At 35.5% G+C, this 18,727-nt stretch overlaps 1 protein-coding gene across 12 annotated transcripts in view; it reads left to right on the top strand.

Annotated features, from left to right (window-relative positions):
• NAALADL2 (N-acetylated alpha-linked acidic dipeptidase like 2) overlaps positions 1 to 18,727 on the top strand; it is a 461,442-nt gene that overhangs the window by 390,772 nt on the left and 51,943 nt on the right. For 11 of the 12 annotated variants that reach the window (XM_054074712.1, XM_054074707.1, XM_054074703.1 and 8 more), the window contains one exon: positions 2,606 to 2,701. The exons of the other annotated variant lie outside the window; for it this stretch is intronic. In XM_054074712.1, the coding sequence (XP_053930687.1) occupies positions 2,606 to 2,701 (96 nt within the window). The remainder of the gene's footprint in view (positions 1 to 2,605; positions 2,702 to 18,727) is intronic. 12 annotated transcript variants of the gene reach the window in all.

Genomic DNA, 18,727 nt, shown 5'->3' with positions numbered 1-18,727 from the left:
GTAGGGAACCACACCAATACGACTGTAATACATTTATGTCCCTCACTTGTTTGGGAAGAGAGCTAACGGTGCTATGCCCAATTACGAACTAGCTCTTGGATCCATGTGATGTACTGCATTTTGTGGTACGAATGTCATTCTGATTCAGCAGGCGTATATCAGATACCACCAGTTTGTCCCCGGGGGTCCATCAGTAACATACTTTATATTGTTTATTTTGAGGAAGAGGGTAGGGTTTTTTCTGTGTTTCTAAAAGCTTTTAAATTGTTTGTCTCTCCCATTTGCTCACTTCCTGGTGTTTAAAACAATAAACCCTACAGAGGGGTTTTAGCAAGTGAAAAGGTACTAGAGTGCCAAGCTTACAAATCAATCCTGTTAAAACTCAGATCAGTTTTTGTGTTTTTTAACCAAAGCTTTATTTGACCACTGTTCAGCATGCAATCTCTGGATGCAGATAACTTTGTGACTATTGAAGAACGTGTTGGGAATCATTACGAGGTTTAATGTCCCTAAGAAGGCGCTTCACTTCTTGTGAGTACAGAATATCAAGTTTTTGGAGTACAAGGAGAGGAGCTATTGATGATCAGTATATATCAAGAGGAGGAAACTGGAGAAGTATTAGACTAGTAGATACAGGTGGCTGGTATTCGAAAAGGGCGTGCTTCCAGAGCATTGTCAGTATTGCCTCACAGTCTGGGAAATAATCTAAACCAGAGAAATTATTCATTTTAAATACAGGACCATGGGCTTCTGTGACTGTTTTTTGGAATTCAGTCTGAAAAGACTATGTGTTTTTCAAAATTATTTTCACGGAAATGTAATCTTATTATAATCTCGTGATGATTTTGGCATTTCTGAGCAAGTGATATGGTCAGCTTTTTATTGTTGCTGCTACTATTTGATATGTAAATTCATAAAATATAAAATTTGCAATCAGAATTGGGGTACTCTCATATTGGGTCCTATATAAAGCTCCAAAACTAGCATTTATAAAATATTATGATTATGAATCTGGCAAAATATATTTATTTCAGGAGTCATGCTCCTCTTCTTAACCATTCTTAATGGATACATCTTAATGTTTTTATCACTGTTCCTGTCCAGAAAAAAAACAGTGACATTAAAAGACACGTGCCAAATGTTAGTTCTATGAGTAGCCTAACTTAATCTGAAACTGGACACTTGCCTAGAGATTCTGCCAGGGCTCTCAAACAAAGGACGAGACTAGTTTCCCAGTACTCAGATGCAAAGACATGCTACAGGGAAGTGTGTTAATGAGAGGCTTTAGTCCCCCTGCATTCCCCAGTCGATGCCTCTGGTAAGCCCGTATGGGATTCTATGTGGCACACAGTGCATTATGCACTAAATGTGGAATACAATAGACCTTGGGATATTCTAGCTAAACAAAATGATATATGGAGGTGCTGGCATCCAAAATTAAAATCAAAACCCAGAATAAGAGGTGTGCACTAGGAAAGATTTAGGCCTTCCAAAAGGAGATACAAAGTATTACGATGCTTATCTTCCTTGCCTAGAGTTGACCAGAGTCTGGCAGAGTGCTTGAGATGGATTTTTGTTCCTCTGCTGGATGTAGGTAAATTTGGTTATATGTGCATCAGAGTTCACTTTGAAGAGTATATTTAAAAGAACTGCTCACAGCTAGTACTTTTTAGAATGGCATTATACTGATGCACTGTCACATCCTCCTGCTGATCTCTGAAATAACTTTAGCCATAGTTTCTGTGGTCTATTTTACTGAACTGATTGCTGTTGGTGAACAGTGACTGTATGTAAAGTATATTCACCAAGTTGAGCATCTCTGTCCATCAAGGTGCATATCTGGAGCTATTTTTCTCCCACGTAGGGATTAGATGGGCACTGAGTTCCTTGCTTTTCTATGAGGAGCAGCGCAAGTTTTAAAATCGTTCTCATTTTAGGTATCTGTATTCCTTTGAAGCCTGGGGGTTTACTTTGTACTGTTTTGCTTTTTTCTCAGTCCGCACCTGAGTATCAGGTTGTTGCTCCTTTGTGACGGCAAATATACAACCGAACTTCTTGCTTTCTAACAGTACAAGAAGAGGCAAAAATCTTGTACAAATAACATATTAAGATTGTCTGGTGTTTAAAAGAGTTGTCAACCTGAAGGATATAATTCTAAGGAGTTGACCAAAACCCCGTATTACGTAGATGGTATTACTCTATGCAGAAGTAGGATGGCTGCACAAGATAAAAGTATATTCTTTGATTGTTGTGTTTACATTTCTTCTGAATACTAAATCATAATGTATTTATGACTGATTGCTGCATAGCTCAGAATGAAATCTGTGTGGATACATTTTTTTCCCTCAAGGCAAAATTTTTAGCTGCTTTGGGAAGCATAATTACGAAGACAGCTGCCATTCCAGAAATAAAGTCAGAAGACTTAGGGGGTTTTGCCTCTTTCAGGGACTTGGAATCAGTTAATTAGATCAGTGGAATAAGTTTAGTAATTGTCAAAACTTAAGAACAATTTGAAGGGTTTTTCAATCTCTGAAAAAATCCAATAAATGTTTGAAGGAGGAAATCAATGTGGAATCCTAAAAAGCTTCTTATTTCTTTCTCACAGAATTCTAACTTTCTCTCTGAAGCTCTTTTTCCTGTACATACAAGAAAAACTGAAGAGCTGGATCCCTCCTTCCGCCTGCACGAGACCATTGCAAAGGTAACAGAAATGGAAATCTCTTTTAATCATAGTTTTTTTTCACATTGCCAGATTTAAAATTGATAATAATTTCAAAAGATGATCTATTTTTCCTATGAATATTTTGAATGTGATTTAAAGATGTGGAGTTTTTTTCACTGAAATTTACCTTTGGAATATTCTTTACTGTCACGTTGGTTAACTTATGTGATCAGGATGCTTTTATGTGCAAATCCTTCCTTTTATGTGGCTCGGCTGTATTTTGCATGGTTCTTTTTAAACTTATTGGCATGAGTGCAGGACATTGGGCCTCAGTAGATGGCAGGAAGTAGCGAGTTTGTTGCTATCAATTTTGTCAGTGAAGAGGGTTCTATGAGGGGACATTCACATGCACAGATACTTGGTTTTATGAGCTATCACTCTGCTTACATGAGAGGAAGGAGTGGTCATCCCATGGTTCTTGAGAGTGAGATGCTCTCAAAGTTTGTGTTCTGACTCCCCTCTGGTTGATTCTATGTAATACTCCCTCCATGTTATTTCTTAATATAAGTCACTCCTTGCCCTGAAGTGCTTTTTCTCCACCCTGTCCGCTCAGCAAGCTCTATTTCTACAAAGAGAGATAATTACAAATTAGTCCAACTTCATTGATTCATACACTTTCTATTATTATAATAGATTTCTTATAAACCAGAGCTGTGTAAACCTCACAAACAGATTTCTTTGTTTATTCAGAGGTGCTTCTTCTGAAAAAGCAGCTGCTGTTGAAACATTTCTTTTGGCAACAACAAAAATAAATTCACAAAGATCAGCAATGTGCAGATTTAGCATGTAGGCGGATCAGCATCTTTGGCAAAATAGACCATGACTGATCTTAGGAGTTTTAGAGGTGGTTTTTTTGTTTGCTTGGATATTATTTTTTTTCAAAGAAGAATATATTCCTAGACACGGTTTTGAAGTTTGGCATACTCTGACACTTAAGGTACAAACACAAGAGTCTTCTCTAAAGCCCTTGTAATGCAATTGGTGGGTTTAAAGCGATCTTTGGTGCCAAAGTGATTGAAAAGATTCACCAAATATCTCTCCAAAGATGAAAGGTAGTAGGCATGTGGCTATTTACTGCATAATTATTTTTTTATTAGTAATTAGTGTGTGATGAGCCATGTGTAATCTGAATAATCTGTATTGTAGCAGTTTTAGCATTTTCTCTATAATGTTGACTAACAGAAAAATATTTATTAGATAGTTGACTTGAAATATTTTGATACTGTTTAAATCGTTACAGATTATCTTTTGTAGCTTCATTGAGCATTACAATTTTGTTTGATAAAACTTGATGAAGCTTGCACTAGGATATGACTAGACTTCCACTTGGCTTTCCACACTGTAGCCCAGGATGCTTTTATAAAGATGGAAAACATATGCAGCAGTGGACTGAGACCCTCAGCTGGTGATTTTGTCATCTTTAGCTCAGCATAATTGAACTTTAAGTAGTTCCTGAATAGCTGAAACAGTAAAAATTTATAAAATTTCTTCTGTTGTTTACGTTTCAGTTATCCATGGTCAATGGATAAGTGCTAACAGAATTCTATGTATTATAATGTGCACAAAACTGATATGTGATGCTTGCTGCTCTGCATTATTTTGGTTCTAGTAAAAAATGGATTATTGGAAATATTTTTTGCATTTATCAGTTGCTGTATATGTCTGATGGTTGTCTTTGAGCTAGTATGGTTAAAAATAAATAAGATGCTTTTATTTGAGTAAAAGAGACAAGTGGATAAAAATACAGAAACCTTATCTTGTATCTTTTAAAATAAAAGTTTTGTTGACTTTTATAAGCAAGCTAAAAGAAAAAACACTTTTCAGTTGGACTTCTAAGTTGCGAAAGCAAATTGTATTATGAGTATATAGAAATTCTGATGCAATTCTCTGAACACATTGGAAACTTCACAGTTTGAGTGATAAAGTCTTAGCTTATTACTGAAGTCTTTAAAGTAAAAATATTACTTGGATGTGGGACTTAAAGGAAATGCTACAAGTTATTCAATTAACTAAGCACTCTTAATAATGTTCCTTAACCTGAAATCTTTGTATTTTCATTGTAGTACTCTGAACAAATGGGTTATATCTTCAAAAGATTAGACCTCTCTAGCTTTACGTTAAATTAATCATATTTGAAAAAAAAATCTGTAATGAAAAGTTAGCGCTGAGTTAGAATTTATGCTCCCCAGTCGGAAGTTAATGCCACGCAACAGGTACATGCCAACTGTGTATGCTCCATTGCAATTGCAGGTACAGCCGCTATGATAACTGCTTTAGAAATTTTAACTTTCAGTTTCAAAAGACTTCACACAAAACTGGGGTTTAGGTTAAAATAATTTAAATATTCAATTATAGTAAATTCAACATTTAATAATTTTATTGGCTTTTTTCTCAAAAGTGGGTTTTAAAAATGTTTGAAACTGTAACTTTTTGTTCTTCGAGACCAAACTTAATGTTATTCTTAAAATTTTTCACATTATGAAAATGCAATAATCCTGCCTGCATATCATACGTATCCGGTTGTTTTACTACTATTTATCTAACTATAAAATATTCAAATCCTTTTTACAGGACTGTAGTAGTACATAACACTGGTAATGAGCTGTTAATGGCTTTGAATTCTTTGTAAATCATTGTCATTTATCAAGTTTTCCATGTTAGTAGATTATAGAAGTTGAAATTTAAGGAAGTTGAGGAAACACCTGTGAATTTTTGAAGATATAAATCCTGGAAAATAAATAAAAAATATTATAGGTCTGTAATTGATAGATTATTGTGATCTGATGTCAGGCAACATTCAGCATATCTAACTGAAGATTTTGTAATCTTTAGAAGCCTGGTACAAGCTAAGGCCTAGGTACAGGAAATAATATGCTGTGTTCATATATTAATGGAATTCCTTCTCTTTCAATGGTTGTTAATTTGAGTATAGTACCCGTGTTCATTAAATAATTCAATTTTAGCAATGATTTTTGCTTCCTTTAATAATCCTTCTATTTTGTTTCCTTTGGCAAATCATAATGGCCAAATAAAAATCTGTTTAAAAGGCAAAAAATTAAGTTTCATAGCACTGAAAAAATCCATTTCCCATATGGAGGAGCATGTATTTTACAGCTGCTCATGTGAGAGACTTTGGGTTGAAAATTACTGTCTCAGTTCCTTTAGCGACCAGCTGAGACCTGATCTGAGTGACGCTGCATCAATTGGAACATGCACAGTAGTTAGTGATTTTGAGACACAGTTGGTGTATATTTCCTGAAGCTATGCTTTACTTTATCATATCAAATTGAGATTTGGAAATAGAAAATGCTGAATTCAATGTGAGAAGGCATACAGGTGCTAGATAGTGATTATTGTAAAAGGAATATTTACTTTACTAAATCGAGATTTATTCATTCAAACCTGGCAGTGAAGATGTTGCAGAGTTCAGATATCTGGAGGGGAAAAAAATGAAATATCTGGAAAAACCAAGTGCTAAGAAATATTTATTGCCACATTTCTTGTACATTGATATTTTTATAGTAAAAGGAGGGTTTTACCTGGTTTGGATCTTTTTTGTGTGTTCAAGAGTATTAGATATGGGCAGCCAATTTATTCAAGCCGATTGATTTCAGAAAAAGTTTGTTACTTCTTGGTTGACTTTTAATCTCCAGAGTAGGAACAGCCTCACAAGATAAGAGCAAAATTCCATTTGCTATAGAAATCTACCACTGGTAGAAACAAGTAGTGGATTCTTAGGCAATAAATACATACAATCGGAATCATAGCACACTGCTTTCCAACTTACTGTCAAGTGGCAACACAATATTTCTTAGGCTTATAATCATACCTCTACACCAATTTCCAGCTCCGTTATGTGTGTAGTTATCGATGACCTTTTAAAATTAATTTGCATTCTGACTTCCATAGCGTCCCATAGCAACATTTCCCACAATTTAATCCCCCACACTTTACCTTAAACTTGCTACTTGTTTATCTTGGTTTTTTATTCCTTTTGTATGAGAAATATAAACCAAACATGCTCTATTTACTTTTTGATACCAGCTGCTTTCCTTTGTAAAATATATTGTGTCCGAGTGTAGTGACCAGTTTGAACTGTCCTCATAGGTCAGTCATTCCTGCCTAATAATACGTTACCTCTGTGTTTTTGCAGTTCTGTGACAGAGCTTGTGCTCTGTGCAGAGAGTAGTTACCTTAATTTCATGAACACTTTGAAAAGGAGGAGACTGCAGAACGAATGAGAAATGTGCAGCTATTAAGGAGATAGATCTGTAATCTGAGTGCTTAGAGGATCTAATTTGTCAGAAGACTTGCCAGATCAGTTTATTAGATTTTGGCACTTCAGAGGTGGATTTAGGGTACGTTGCTGCAAAGGCCCAGACTGATCTGAAAGATTCACAGAAGAAAAAGAAATATGTAGGCTTCCTAGTGGTGAAGAACGAAGATATTCTTTACAGCAGAGTGCTGCGGTAAAAAATGGAGTGGTATCTTAAGTGAGATTTGCAGACCTTTTAATTTCAAGTGTGTTTTATAATACATATATCGAGTATTAAAATGGAGAGATGTGTGCCTGTGTAGCAGAGAATTGATTTTCCCATCAGACCCGAAGTAGTCAGGTGAAACTCCGTTGTTATCAAATGCATACTCAGAAAATTACGTGCTGTTTTTCGATAAGTTTCATCAGTGTCACTGAGCGCAATGTTTCATGGTAACCAGTCAATTGCAGTTGTTAACAAGTTTGAAAATACTTTTGTGTTATGAGGTATGGTCACCAGAGTAGCCTCATAAGTCTTGGATCATGCAGTTCTAAAAGCTTTAATGGCAGCCCCCCAACAGGGAGTGCCACTGGAGCCACTTATCCAGCACCAGCCAGGGAATAATAATAATCTTTTATTGATTTTTCTTTGGCAGGCACCAAAGTGTTGAAAGGTATGCCAGAAGTGACATAATTGGTTTTATGATGAGTTATGGGTGCTGACAGATAACTCTTGAGAAAATTATTAGTGATCCTGATTATTCTACACTTCAATTATGGAGCTGCATAAAGTAGAACTAACTACTGTAATGCAATTAACTTATAAACATTAAATAAAACAGCAATAAGGAGGAGTGCTTCTATTTCTAGGGAAAATAAGTGTTTTTTTCTGTAACATACTGTAGTATTTCCATATTATAAAAAAATATAAACACTTCCAAGAATATGACAGGAGATTCTTGTCTTGAAGTGAATGGAATGAAAAGTACTGGACTTGCAGGACTCTCGATAAATGATATTCACATTTCAACCGCAGATAAGATACAGCACAGAAATGTTGATTTGAGGAATTCTCTAACAGGATCATGCTGTTCTCTTCCTTTCAAGCATGGGAGGGATATATATTCTGATTTACTCATTGTCTAGTCCCATTAATTCTCTAATAGGAGCATAGGGAATACCCATTCATTTTGGCAATGCAGTGATATCCATGACTTTGGTAGTTCCTTTTTCTGTAATCACCCTAAAAATCAGAAGCTGTGGTTTGCTGCATGCTAACTCTGCTAAATATTTTTATCTTCCTGCATGGTATCTGCAAATGAGCCCTTTTTTGTATTCTTCCATACTGCAAAACTCAAAAATAACTATGGAGATATATATAGTTATAGATACATAGAGATATGTAAAACTGATATATAGGATTTCCAGAAATTATTGAAATATTACACTATAAAACACAAGATAATGCAACATATCTAAATTAATATGAAGTTGGCAAACCCTTACAATTCCAAAGACTGAGAGTGCATGTTTTAAATAAGTAAAGAACGGTATTAATGCTGTTTCCTGCTGGAGTTCAAATTCAAAACAAAATCTCGTTGTAGTCAACAGATTGAGATTTCTTTGCAGATTGAAGCATCTGTTGTAGGTTTGGCAGGGATGCAGTCCTTATAATATCAAATGGGAACACTTTCACAAACCATGTGCAGCACGTCTATGTTGCATAGGTTTACCAGAAACATTTCTGCCAGCATATTATTATTGGCATAGCAATTTCAGCAGAGTGCATTCACACTCATGCGTTGTTCCACTACAACATGCCCTTGTTGGTACCAGATTGTTCTGGAAATAGCTGTGTGGCATTGTACTTAGGCATCCCAGTGGCCTTTGCATCAAAGCAGCTGTACAGCTGGATTTCCATTCATATATCTTCCTTTTTCATTTAGAAATTTCCGCTGCGTAGAATGAGAGAATTTGGCAGAATTGCTTAAGATTTCCACACAGCAGAGGCAGGATATTACTCCAGTCAGAGTTATGGCACTGAAAGTATTAAAGTGGTTGTGTGGTGCACACAGAACAAATCTGAAATATCCAGAAAGCAAATGTTTTATACACGCGAGTATGTAGTATATCCGACCCAAGCCCAGAAAACCTTTTATACTTGGAAGGCCTAGGCAAACACATGGCACCGTCCCCTGCATCACTGTGTGGTGGTGTGCTAACTGGAAAGTTTTGCTGTATGTCAAGATTTCCATCCTGAAATTGTGGCACTTTGGAGTGTCGATTTTCACAGGTAATTTCTCCACTTAACTTTCTTCAGTGATGTATTCTTTTTGATGCAATTTTTAAAATTCCTGTCTTCAATCTCGTATGTCAAACTTCCACATCATTTCTCAGTCTCTTCATCATCACCATGCCTCCAAAGACACCGGTTCGGCACAAGCCAACAGTACTCTCATTTATTTTTGAAGACAAATTATGTTATGATTTTGCACTTTCAAAAACAAGTTATCTAAGCCTCCAGCCAAGAAGCAGGAATATAGACTGGGGTAGGTGACAGAGATGCTGAATGAAGTTAAAATAACAGAAGCACAGTTCTTAGTGTATGAAGTGAGAACCAAGCTGGAGGACCTGATTAATATCCATATTTGAGACAATCTGCTGTTGATACGGAATGTTTAGATTTGGCGTTTGACCTTGTTCTGAAGACATCAGGATTGTCTGCAATATCTTTTGGATGCTCTGTCTCACATAAAAGAACCCGTATGGTTGGAAACTGCAGAATGACTTGAAGCATCTCTCAATTTTTCTCTTTGCCATCCCACAGCTGGCAGCAATTCATGGTGTTTCAGCAGTTCTCATCTGCCATAAGGTGATGTAGCAGCATAGGTGCAGCATAGTGCATGAATCACCAGATAGTCTCTCCGTAACTTAAAATCTTGATTTGCTCTACCAATCAGCTTCTCATATACTGTTTCTGACCATCTTACTGGTATTTATGGCTTAATGGTAGAACTGTATTGTCTATGGTGATAGTCTGGCTGAATTCACACTAAACCAAACTTGTCTGAATTTTGCTGCAAAGCAGCACAGGCATATTTGACAGAAATAGTTTGATGTAGCCCATATTCTCTTAAGCACACAAGTGAGAGTTTTTGTTTTACCTTCAGCCTTCTTGCATGAAAGAACATGTAATCCAGTTCAAACAGAGGGTAAATATAAACCTGCTGAAAACTCCCTTCTGACAATGTGTATTTTTTTCTGTAGCTATTGTCAGCAGCAATAAAAGAAGAGCAAATCTGGTGATATAAACTGGCACAGTAAATTTGGGGATACTCTATTGAGTTGTGGTGAACGCAGAAATAACAGCATTAAAGCAAAAAAAACCTGTCTGGAGATTTTCTGAGCATTAGATGTGAAAGAGGTGACCTGGCTGCTAAAGACGTGAGGTGTTCTGACAGACAGTCATACTGTGTTTGGCCAGACAGCATATTCTCTATCTGCTTTCGCCTGGTTAGGGTAGATATGCTTGGAAATTTTCAGTAGTTCTTTGTTCCTAAAAAACAAGTATCCTCAAGGACTCTTGCACTTTATACTTGAACTCTGATGGATAAAGACTAGGTAATAAAAATAAGTTGAAACTGCAGAACTCTTGGTAAAAATTTGATGAACCAGCTGGGCTGGCCAATACAACATCATTGGTCCAGTCAGGTATTAAAAAAGAGCCATTCCGTAACCCCCCTGATATTTTCCTGCTAATAACTACTTCAAAATAGAAGAAGGGTTCATACACAAAGTATAATTTAAAATCTTATGATAGAAACCCAAGATTGATGTGGTGTGTCTGTCATATGGAAGACATTTTTTTACTCTAAATGACTGCAATCTAACTAAGCAAAAAGAAATGAGGCAAGAATGAGAGGAAGCATTGTTTAATCCCGATTTTATATGTGAGAGAATGAAATACGATAGGTCAAAAATGGTACCTACAATAACTGAGCAACTGCTTCATCCCCTCACCTGGATTCAGCATTAATTTGCAGAATCTGGTCATTTTTCTGACAGAGTAGACAAAGACTGAGGCATATTTCAAAGCTGATGCTAGATTTGTGAAATTGAAATTTAGCACATATTTGGGGTTTGCTGGAATTTCAGCTACTGGCTGTGACCAACAATTTTCTATTGTTATGTATTGCATTACTGTACTATATACTGAAGCCATGTGAGTGCCTGTGTTAATGGGGCTTACCTGGCTTGGAAAGAAGTTGCATTGACTATAACACTGCTTTCATTTACAGTGCCTTATTTTGGTTGTGTTGAGATTTGTAATTTGACTGCATCTCTAGCTGGTTACCAAGTGCTGTGTCTCAGCAAAGATCTTCATGACAGTTGTCTTATTTTGCTGTTCAATCTTTATTCTTGGTATGCATGTACTGAATTTGGTGGCTGTGCATGGAAGATGAATTTTTCTTTAAATAAGATACTAACGTTCTAGAGGGATAGTTCCTTTGGGTATCCTAGAAGTATCTTGTCTGTTGTATTAGCTCTTTTCTGTTTTCAGATCTTTTGAGAGAGATGTCAAATCAGACAATCCTTTCTCCAGAGTGTGCCTCTTAAAAAACTGAGTTTTTACCAACAATAATGCAGTGACCCTTTTTTTTTTCTTTTTTTTTTTTGTTTGTTTGTTTTTAATTTAACATAATTCAATTTACATATGACTGAACATGAGGTAGGCAGTGGAATTTAAGTATCTGCTTAAGTGCTTTTTAACAAGACATAGAAATAGGTGCTTGAGTACTATGAATGTATTAATTGGTTTTGCAAACAACTTGCAGAAATGCCTGGGAAAATAGAGCTGCTAAGGTGGGTGTTTATTTGTTTATATTAATTTTTAGACTGTACTTATAATTTCCTTTGGTGTACTATAGTAAAATATATCATAGAATAGCTTGGGTTGGAAGGCACCTTAAAGATCATCTAGTTCCAACCCCCTTGCGATGAGCCTGTTGCAAAAGCCCTAACCTTTGTTGCCTTCATTGCAGATGTGCTGTGAAAATCTGATTCCAGTGACAGATGATCTTTATTTGAAATTCTTGTTCTGAATTGTTTCATAGCTATGGTTGTATATGAGAAACTTGATGTAATCTCTGCAAGAAAGATCTCAAAGATGCTTTTGTAACATACTTCAGCGTATGAAACTGTAATTTGCTCAACCTGTGGATTTTTTATTCTATCTCTGAATATGTTGATCTGCAGATGTTTAAATCAGATATAGCTGAAAAAGTACAATCTTTCTAACAGATCTCCTAAGATGAAGGATTATAAAATTAGCATGAATAAAGACTCCCTTTTCAAATACAATTGGAAAACATGAAGAAATTTCATAAAGTTTAACAGTTGTGAGATAAAACTAGTGAATACTTTAAAAGAAAAAAAAATGAGTCAAAAAAAGTAATATAAGCAAAGGTATTAGAAAATCCCAGGAAGAACACGTTGTTTATTGATCTGTTTTTATTACAAATGTGGTCAATAACAGTAAAAAAAAAACCCTGCCAGTTTGCTGAGATACTGAAGAATTAAAACAGGTGAGATTAGAACAAATAATATCAGACTAAAAATAGGTGATTGGCCTTAAGCAAGAATCATAAAAACAGTCGAAGTGTCTTACAGAGAACTGTGAACTGAAAATCCTGTATCACAAACTGTGAGGATGGTTAAACTAACTTTCTGTTCTCAGTTCAGTGTGTTCAAGGGAAGAGATTGTCTTGGAATAAGATCAGAGAGTTTGGGTTTATGATCTCTTTGGCACCTTTGAGAAGCAAAAGCAGAAGTTAAGCAATGATTATGAGCAGGGAAAACTGTCCATCTCCATGTTTCACCTCTGTGAGCCTGAAACCAGATTTTCTTTCAGTTGTGTTATAAAAGCAGTTAATTCTCAGTCCCACTCTTAACGACATTGAAAGAGTTTAGTCCACACACATAGTTGAGGGAAGCGAACTCCACCTTCTTGAGTGCATTCCTACTGAAGGAAGGTCGTTGCTTTAGGACTGAATAGGGCTTTCTGGCTGAGCCATGTGGCAGATAAAAGTATTCCCACTTGCATAGCGAGAAGGAACAGAGGCAAATAAGCTTGGACTTCTACTGGTCAGTTTTGCCTTTAGAAGTTAGGAGTTCAGGTATAATTCTTTTCATTTTTATTTGAGTCCAGCAAAATAGATTCAAGCCCATGTGTTAACATAATGCAGGTGATATCTATGCAACCAGCAGGAGTGATCACCCTATCCACCAGCAGTTCCTTGGGCCAGCGGCTGGGTAGCATCTGTAGCAATCTACCCATAAAGCCAAAGCAATAAAAAAAGATGTACTTTCCTACAGAGGAAATTATATTTCTATTTAATAAGTAAAGATCATATACTGGCTATGAAGCTATTTTTTATTTTAATACCTTCTTGTAAAACTAATGGCCAGGAGTTTCATAAATTGCAGCTCAATTCCAACCATGCACATATAATATTGATTTTTCGAAGATACAGATCTGTACAATCTGTTGTAATAATTTTAGTTCAAAAGTTAAACTAGTCTTACTAAGTACAGCATTTGGATCTAAAACTGTTTTAAGAAAAGTCCAATAACCAAAAAATGAAAAGCAATGTTTCAGAAGGATAGAAGAAGGACAGAAATTGTTCTGGAGTAATGGACTAATATATTCTAATATGCTGCAGCCTTTTCCTCATCTAAAATTAATGATTATGTAGAAACAGAGGTAAAGTTTTATTGTTAACCTTATTTTGAAGGAATTTATGTCCTGAACAATATTTCCTTTGAAGAATCATTCATGAAATAGTAGTGTTTTCTTATAGTTATGTGATAATTCTTGAATCTCAGACACTTTTTGTATTTTCAGTAGATAGAAGGATAGTCCATTTATTTTGTTGCTCAGATATATCAGTAGTAGAGGTAAACGGAGGGCATGTGTGTATTCCAAGATAACTGTGAAGTTTATTTAATCTGATTTTAATTATTAAGATAAGCATTAAATGTCCTCTGTTTTGCTATCATCAGATGTGATCCATTAACATTTATGTGCTTATATATTTAGAAGAATTAAATTCTTAAGGGAAAACATTTACTGTCTTGTTACAAAATAGTTCTAATTTTTAAATAGCCAAATAAATAGTAATACTTTTGCATCTGACTGATATGGATCATGTTAAGACGATTTACTTTGAATTTCATGATTATTTTTTTTCTGATTAAATTTAACATGATCTTTATGGTTACCTTTAGTTAATAACTTACGATACCCCCTTTTAATTCTGGTGGGGCCAGGAGTGTGTGGGTTTTATTATTTGGGTGATGAAACTGACAGATATGAAAATTAATACTGACAAAATTCATCAATATATATTGTAGGTAAGGAGAGTAAATTGCCCAGAGATCATAACCTGTCCAGCCGTTTATCTCAAACTTGCTTGGACAGGGAGAATCATGCAGCTAATCCATCATAACTCATGAAAGCTCACTTGAATACTGGAGCATCCAATAAAAAAATGGGCTATGCAATCAAGGTGAGATGAAAATTGACATGTACTAAGGGTGGTACAAGTCAGCATTGTCAGAGATGAAGGCTTTCTTCAAACATGTTATTGAAACGTAAAAATAGCTGGAAACAAACTGATTTTAATCCTTTTAGAATGAATGTGACATCTTGTTAAAATAAAACATGCTACCTTTCGGGTCAACAGCATTGTATCAGCACAGCCTCTTTAATGCGAGTGAGGCAGCGTTACACATTTCAGATCATCATGGATAAGATTTCAAAAGTTCTGATATTTAAATAACTGAAGGGGGTAAGGGGTCACTGAAGGGGCAGTGACTCTCATGGAAATAGCTTTTCTTTATTGATTGCTAGCCCAATCTTGTAAAAAAGGCCACACAAAAAATAACCACTGATAAAATATAACAAAAATATAATAAAAATATAATTTCTGGGTTTTATTTTCTTAATGAGCTTCTAAGCATGGTGGATTTGTTTGGTTTTTTGTTATTTGTTATGAAGTTTTTTAAAGCACTTGTCCAGATCATGCTTGCACTGTCTTTATTGAACCGTGCGTACACACATATACACAAAATCCAAATGCTTTGACAGAAAAACAGGGAAGTTACTCTCAGTGTCTATTCACTGATATTGTCATAGAATCATAGAATGGTTTGGGTTGCAAGGGACCTTAAAGATCATCCAGTTTTAACCCCCTTGCCATGAGCAGGGGCACCTTCGACTAGATCAGGTTGCTCATAACCTCATCCAGCCTGGTCTTGAACGCCTCCAGAGATAGTGCATTTGCTATATTTCTGTAAGATGCACGTTTAAAGCACAAAAGTGAAGATTGTATAATTTATTTATTTTTAATTTCCTTTGCAAGATGCCTCCTTGATATATCTTTTTGAGGAATATAATTTTAAGTAACAGCGTTGCATCTGTCAAGGTGCCAGCCTGCGTTAATCATTCGGATTCCACTTTTTAAAACTCAGGGTTAGTGCTTTCTGTCAGATTAATGAATATGTGGTAAGCAGATGAGTCCAGAGCTAATTTCCGTTACAGCACTAGTTCAGTGTGCTTCAGTGGAATTCCGTCTGGCTTCAACCAGTACAAGAGCCAATGGTCTACATGAAGTGCACACATAAAGAAAATATTGGTCAGATTTTTAGCTGCTCACAAAGTCTTTGAGCCCAAAAGTGCAGATGCACTCTCAGATTTTCAGGTGCAAAATGAAAGGCAGCAGCTGCAACTATGATTCTTTGTATTTCTAAATAAAATGTGTAGTTTTGTTCTGCTTCGTGAATATAAGAACTCTTCTGGAATTAAATTGTAAGCCATATACGGTGTTCCATCAGTAATTATCCACTACTATGCTGCATCGACAATGCTGTGCTTAAGAGAGGAATTCAGCCCTAAAGCTTGAAAGGAAGCAGAGTAGCACTCTGAAGTCAAAATGCTATTATTTATGCAACTGAAAAACTTGATTAGACTCAGTGGAATAAATACTCTGCTACAGAAGTTTTAGGTACCATAAAAACCCCAAAATTAATCGAATCAACATAAAAGGAGAGAGATAAATTCCTTTTTCTCTTCTTTATATTCACTTGAAATATGGAGAAAATTCCCTTGTATGAACTGAGCTTGTAACTCAGCACACTGTGACCTTTGATTTTTGGATTTTGTTCTATGATGAAAGGATTTAGCAAATGAGTTTTTTAATAGGAAGTCTATATGTAATAAAAGGAATTACATAAATATAATTGAAGTAAAACTTAATTTATATAAGTACTTAAAGATTTAGTGACCTTAAAAGTTTTAGTGTTACAGATCTTGGTTTTTAGATAATTTATTTACCTCGCTGTGGAAGAACACTATTGGGATTTTAGTTCAATTTTTTACTATTTTGAGAAGTATCTCAGGAGTAAAAAATTCCTAAAGTAATAAGAAATGCTTGCTTCCCCCAATCTTTGATACATTGCTTCTGATTTGCTACCTCTGGCTCTCTCATACATTCCATCAAATTCTGAGCTGAATGTCAAGTTTTTAGCACCTGGTATTGGTACTGGATTTTTTAAAGACTTTGAAACTACTGTAATAATTAACATCACCAGAAGCATACATCAGTTGAACGTTGCTGACGTTACAGTTTCACAATTCCTCGAAGCTAATCTAAATGCTACCAAAGAGTGAGAAGGTTTAAGTTCGATCTGACTGAAAAGTAATCGTTTAGTTTTGTTGTCATTTTTTGCTTTAGGGGTTTGTTTTGTTTTTTCAGCTCTCAGATCTGATTTGCCATACAAACTTTAGTGCTTGTGTAAGGATGACAGTGAGAAGTGCGTGCGGAGAGTAGCATAGAAGCAGTTATTCCAGCAACAGTATAATTTTTACAGGCTTTGAAATTTGAGCTGAAGGTGTTGAAATTGACTCGAGGAAGTTTTGCTTTTCACCCACACTATAGCAAGTTGATACTTTGATCTGCTTAAAATACCTGCGTTAAATTTAAAAAGTCCTTTCCATGTTTTTTTGTTGTTGTTATTTCAGTAGAATTGTAGGGGCATCATGGTTAAACTTGACAACTCATAACAAACTGCCACTATTCAAAAAAAATAGAAGCTTTGTGCCTGGAAAGTGATTTATTCTGAGCTTTGAAGGAAGGCATGAGAAACATTACAAAGGCTTTTATGAAATTCATTATTACATCTAGACCTCAGGAACTCACTGTGGAAGTCCTGTTTGGAATTTATCAAACCTAACTAAGAATTGATGTATAAGGGCTGTGTTTGTAGTTCTGTTGCTAACAGCTGAGACCCAAAACTGTGATGCAGAAATAAATATATTGCTTTTACCCATGAAGCGCACAGGAGAAATGTATAAATCAAAACCGTTATTTAGAATTTATTGGTAAAATTTCTATATCTGTTTTCATTTTTATAAATCTGTTGCAGGGTTCATAAATATGCTCTAGGACTAGTCAATCCCTTTGGACACTATTTACTCAATATCTTAACGGATGCACATTACTTGACTCTTAAGGAAGTGTATGTTTTAGTGAAATTCCAAAATGTGTTTTCACGTTTCAGTGGTGGCAGTATTTATGGTGAATTAATGAAAAGCAAACTCTGAAAAGGCAGATTAGCATCTCCCAATTTTATTAAGTAACCATTTTGTATATTTACCACTAATAAACTTGTTTCAAATGCAGCTTTTTGTGTTGCTCGTAACCTAAAGAAATGTTAGTTCCTATGCTCTATGTTTAAGAAAGCCCTTTTTAGCGTTAAATCAAACCACAGATCTGGTCAAACTTGAATTGTAGACTGGTTTGCTATTTAGTTACTCACACTCGAGTGTTTTTATTATGCTATTCATTTTTTGCAAACTGTGTTGCTTAAATGATCACAATTTATTTAATTGGGAAATCATATAAGTAAATGAAAGAGAATTACCAGTTTTTTAACAGAAGGCTCTATGCCAAAAAGTGTATTGTTTTGGCTTGAATGGTGCTGCCACCTCATTATTTTCTACAGCCAGTTTATCAGGTACAAAGACGAGATTGCCCTATGTGGCCATTTAAAGTATTTCCCTTTTCTGTTTCGGGTAGCCAAGAAGAGAACTATAACCACAAGGACTTTATGTGGATACCTTCTGCTATGCTTTTTCTGTAAGACTGTTCACTAGTCTGGAAAGGTAGTGCTGGTGTGTTTTAAGCCAACTTTATGAAATCTGATGATTTATAAGCTGAGTAACTCAGCAGCGCACAGTGCCTGTTTTATAATTGGCTGTCGAAATATGTTTGATCCAAACAATAGCTTTAACAAGCTTTTTAAAAACAAGAGAGCTAACTTTTAATGAGAAACACGCTTTGTATCTCTATCACTAGCTTTTATTTTAAAAAGCAGCAAAATTAAATATAGTTAGTTCACCACCTCGTACATCACATTGCATGAGGTGGCACCACATTCACTGGAACCACAGTACACCATGCTTAAAAGCTTTCTGAAATGACTGTGTTCCTCCTCTTCTCATTCACGTGAGCTGCCTACTTAAAGAAAGAAGCACGATCCTAGAGCAGCACTCTGATCTCAAATGATCAGTACTTTTATTTTGATGTAAAAAACCCAAAAAATTCTCAAATATTAACAGTTGCCATTCCTAGCAACTATACTCTAATTTAAAAAAAAGACAACACGATAATGACTAAGAAACTGTAAAA

This window comes from Cuculus canorus, chromosome 9 (assembly GCF_017976375.1).
Source record: "Cuculus canorus isolate bCucCan1 chromosome 9, bCucCan1.pri, whole genome shotgun sequence".
Classification (NCBI taxonomy): Eukaryota; Metazoa; Chordata; class Aves; order Cuculiformes; family Cuculidae; genus Cuculus; species Cuculus canorus.
Note: the sequence above shows the minus strand (reverse complement) of the source record. Positions and strands in the feature narration are given on the sequence as shown.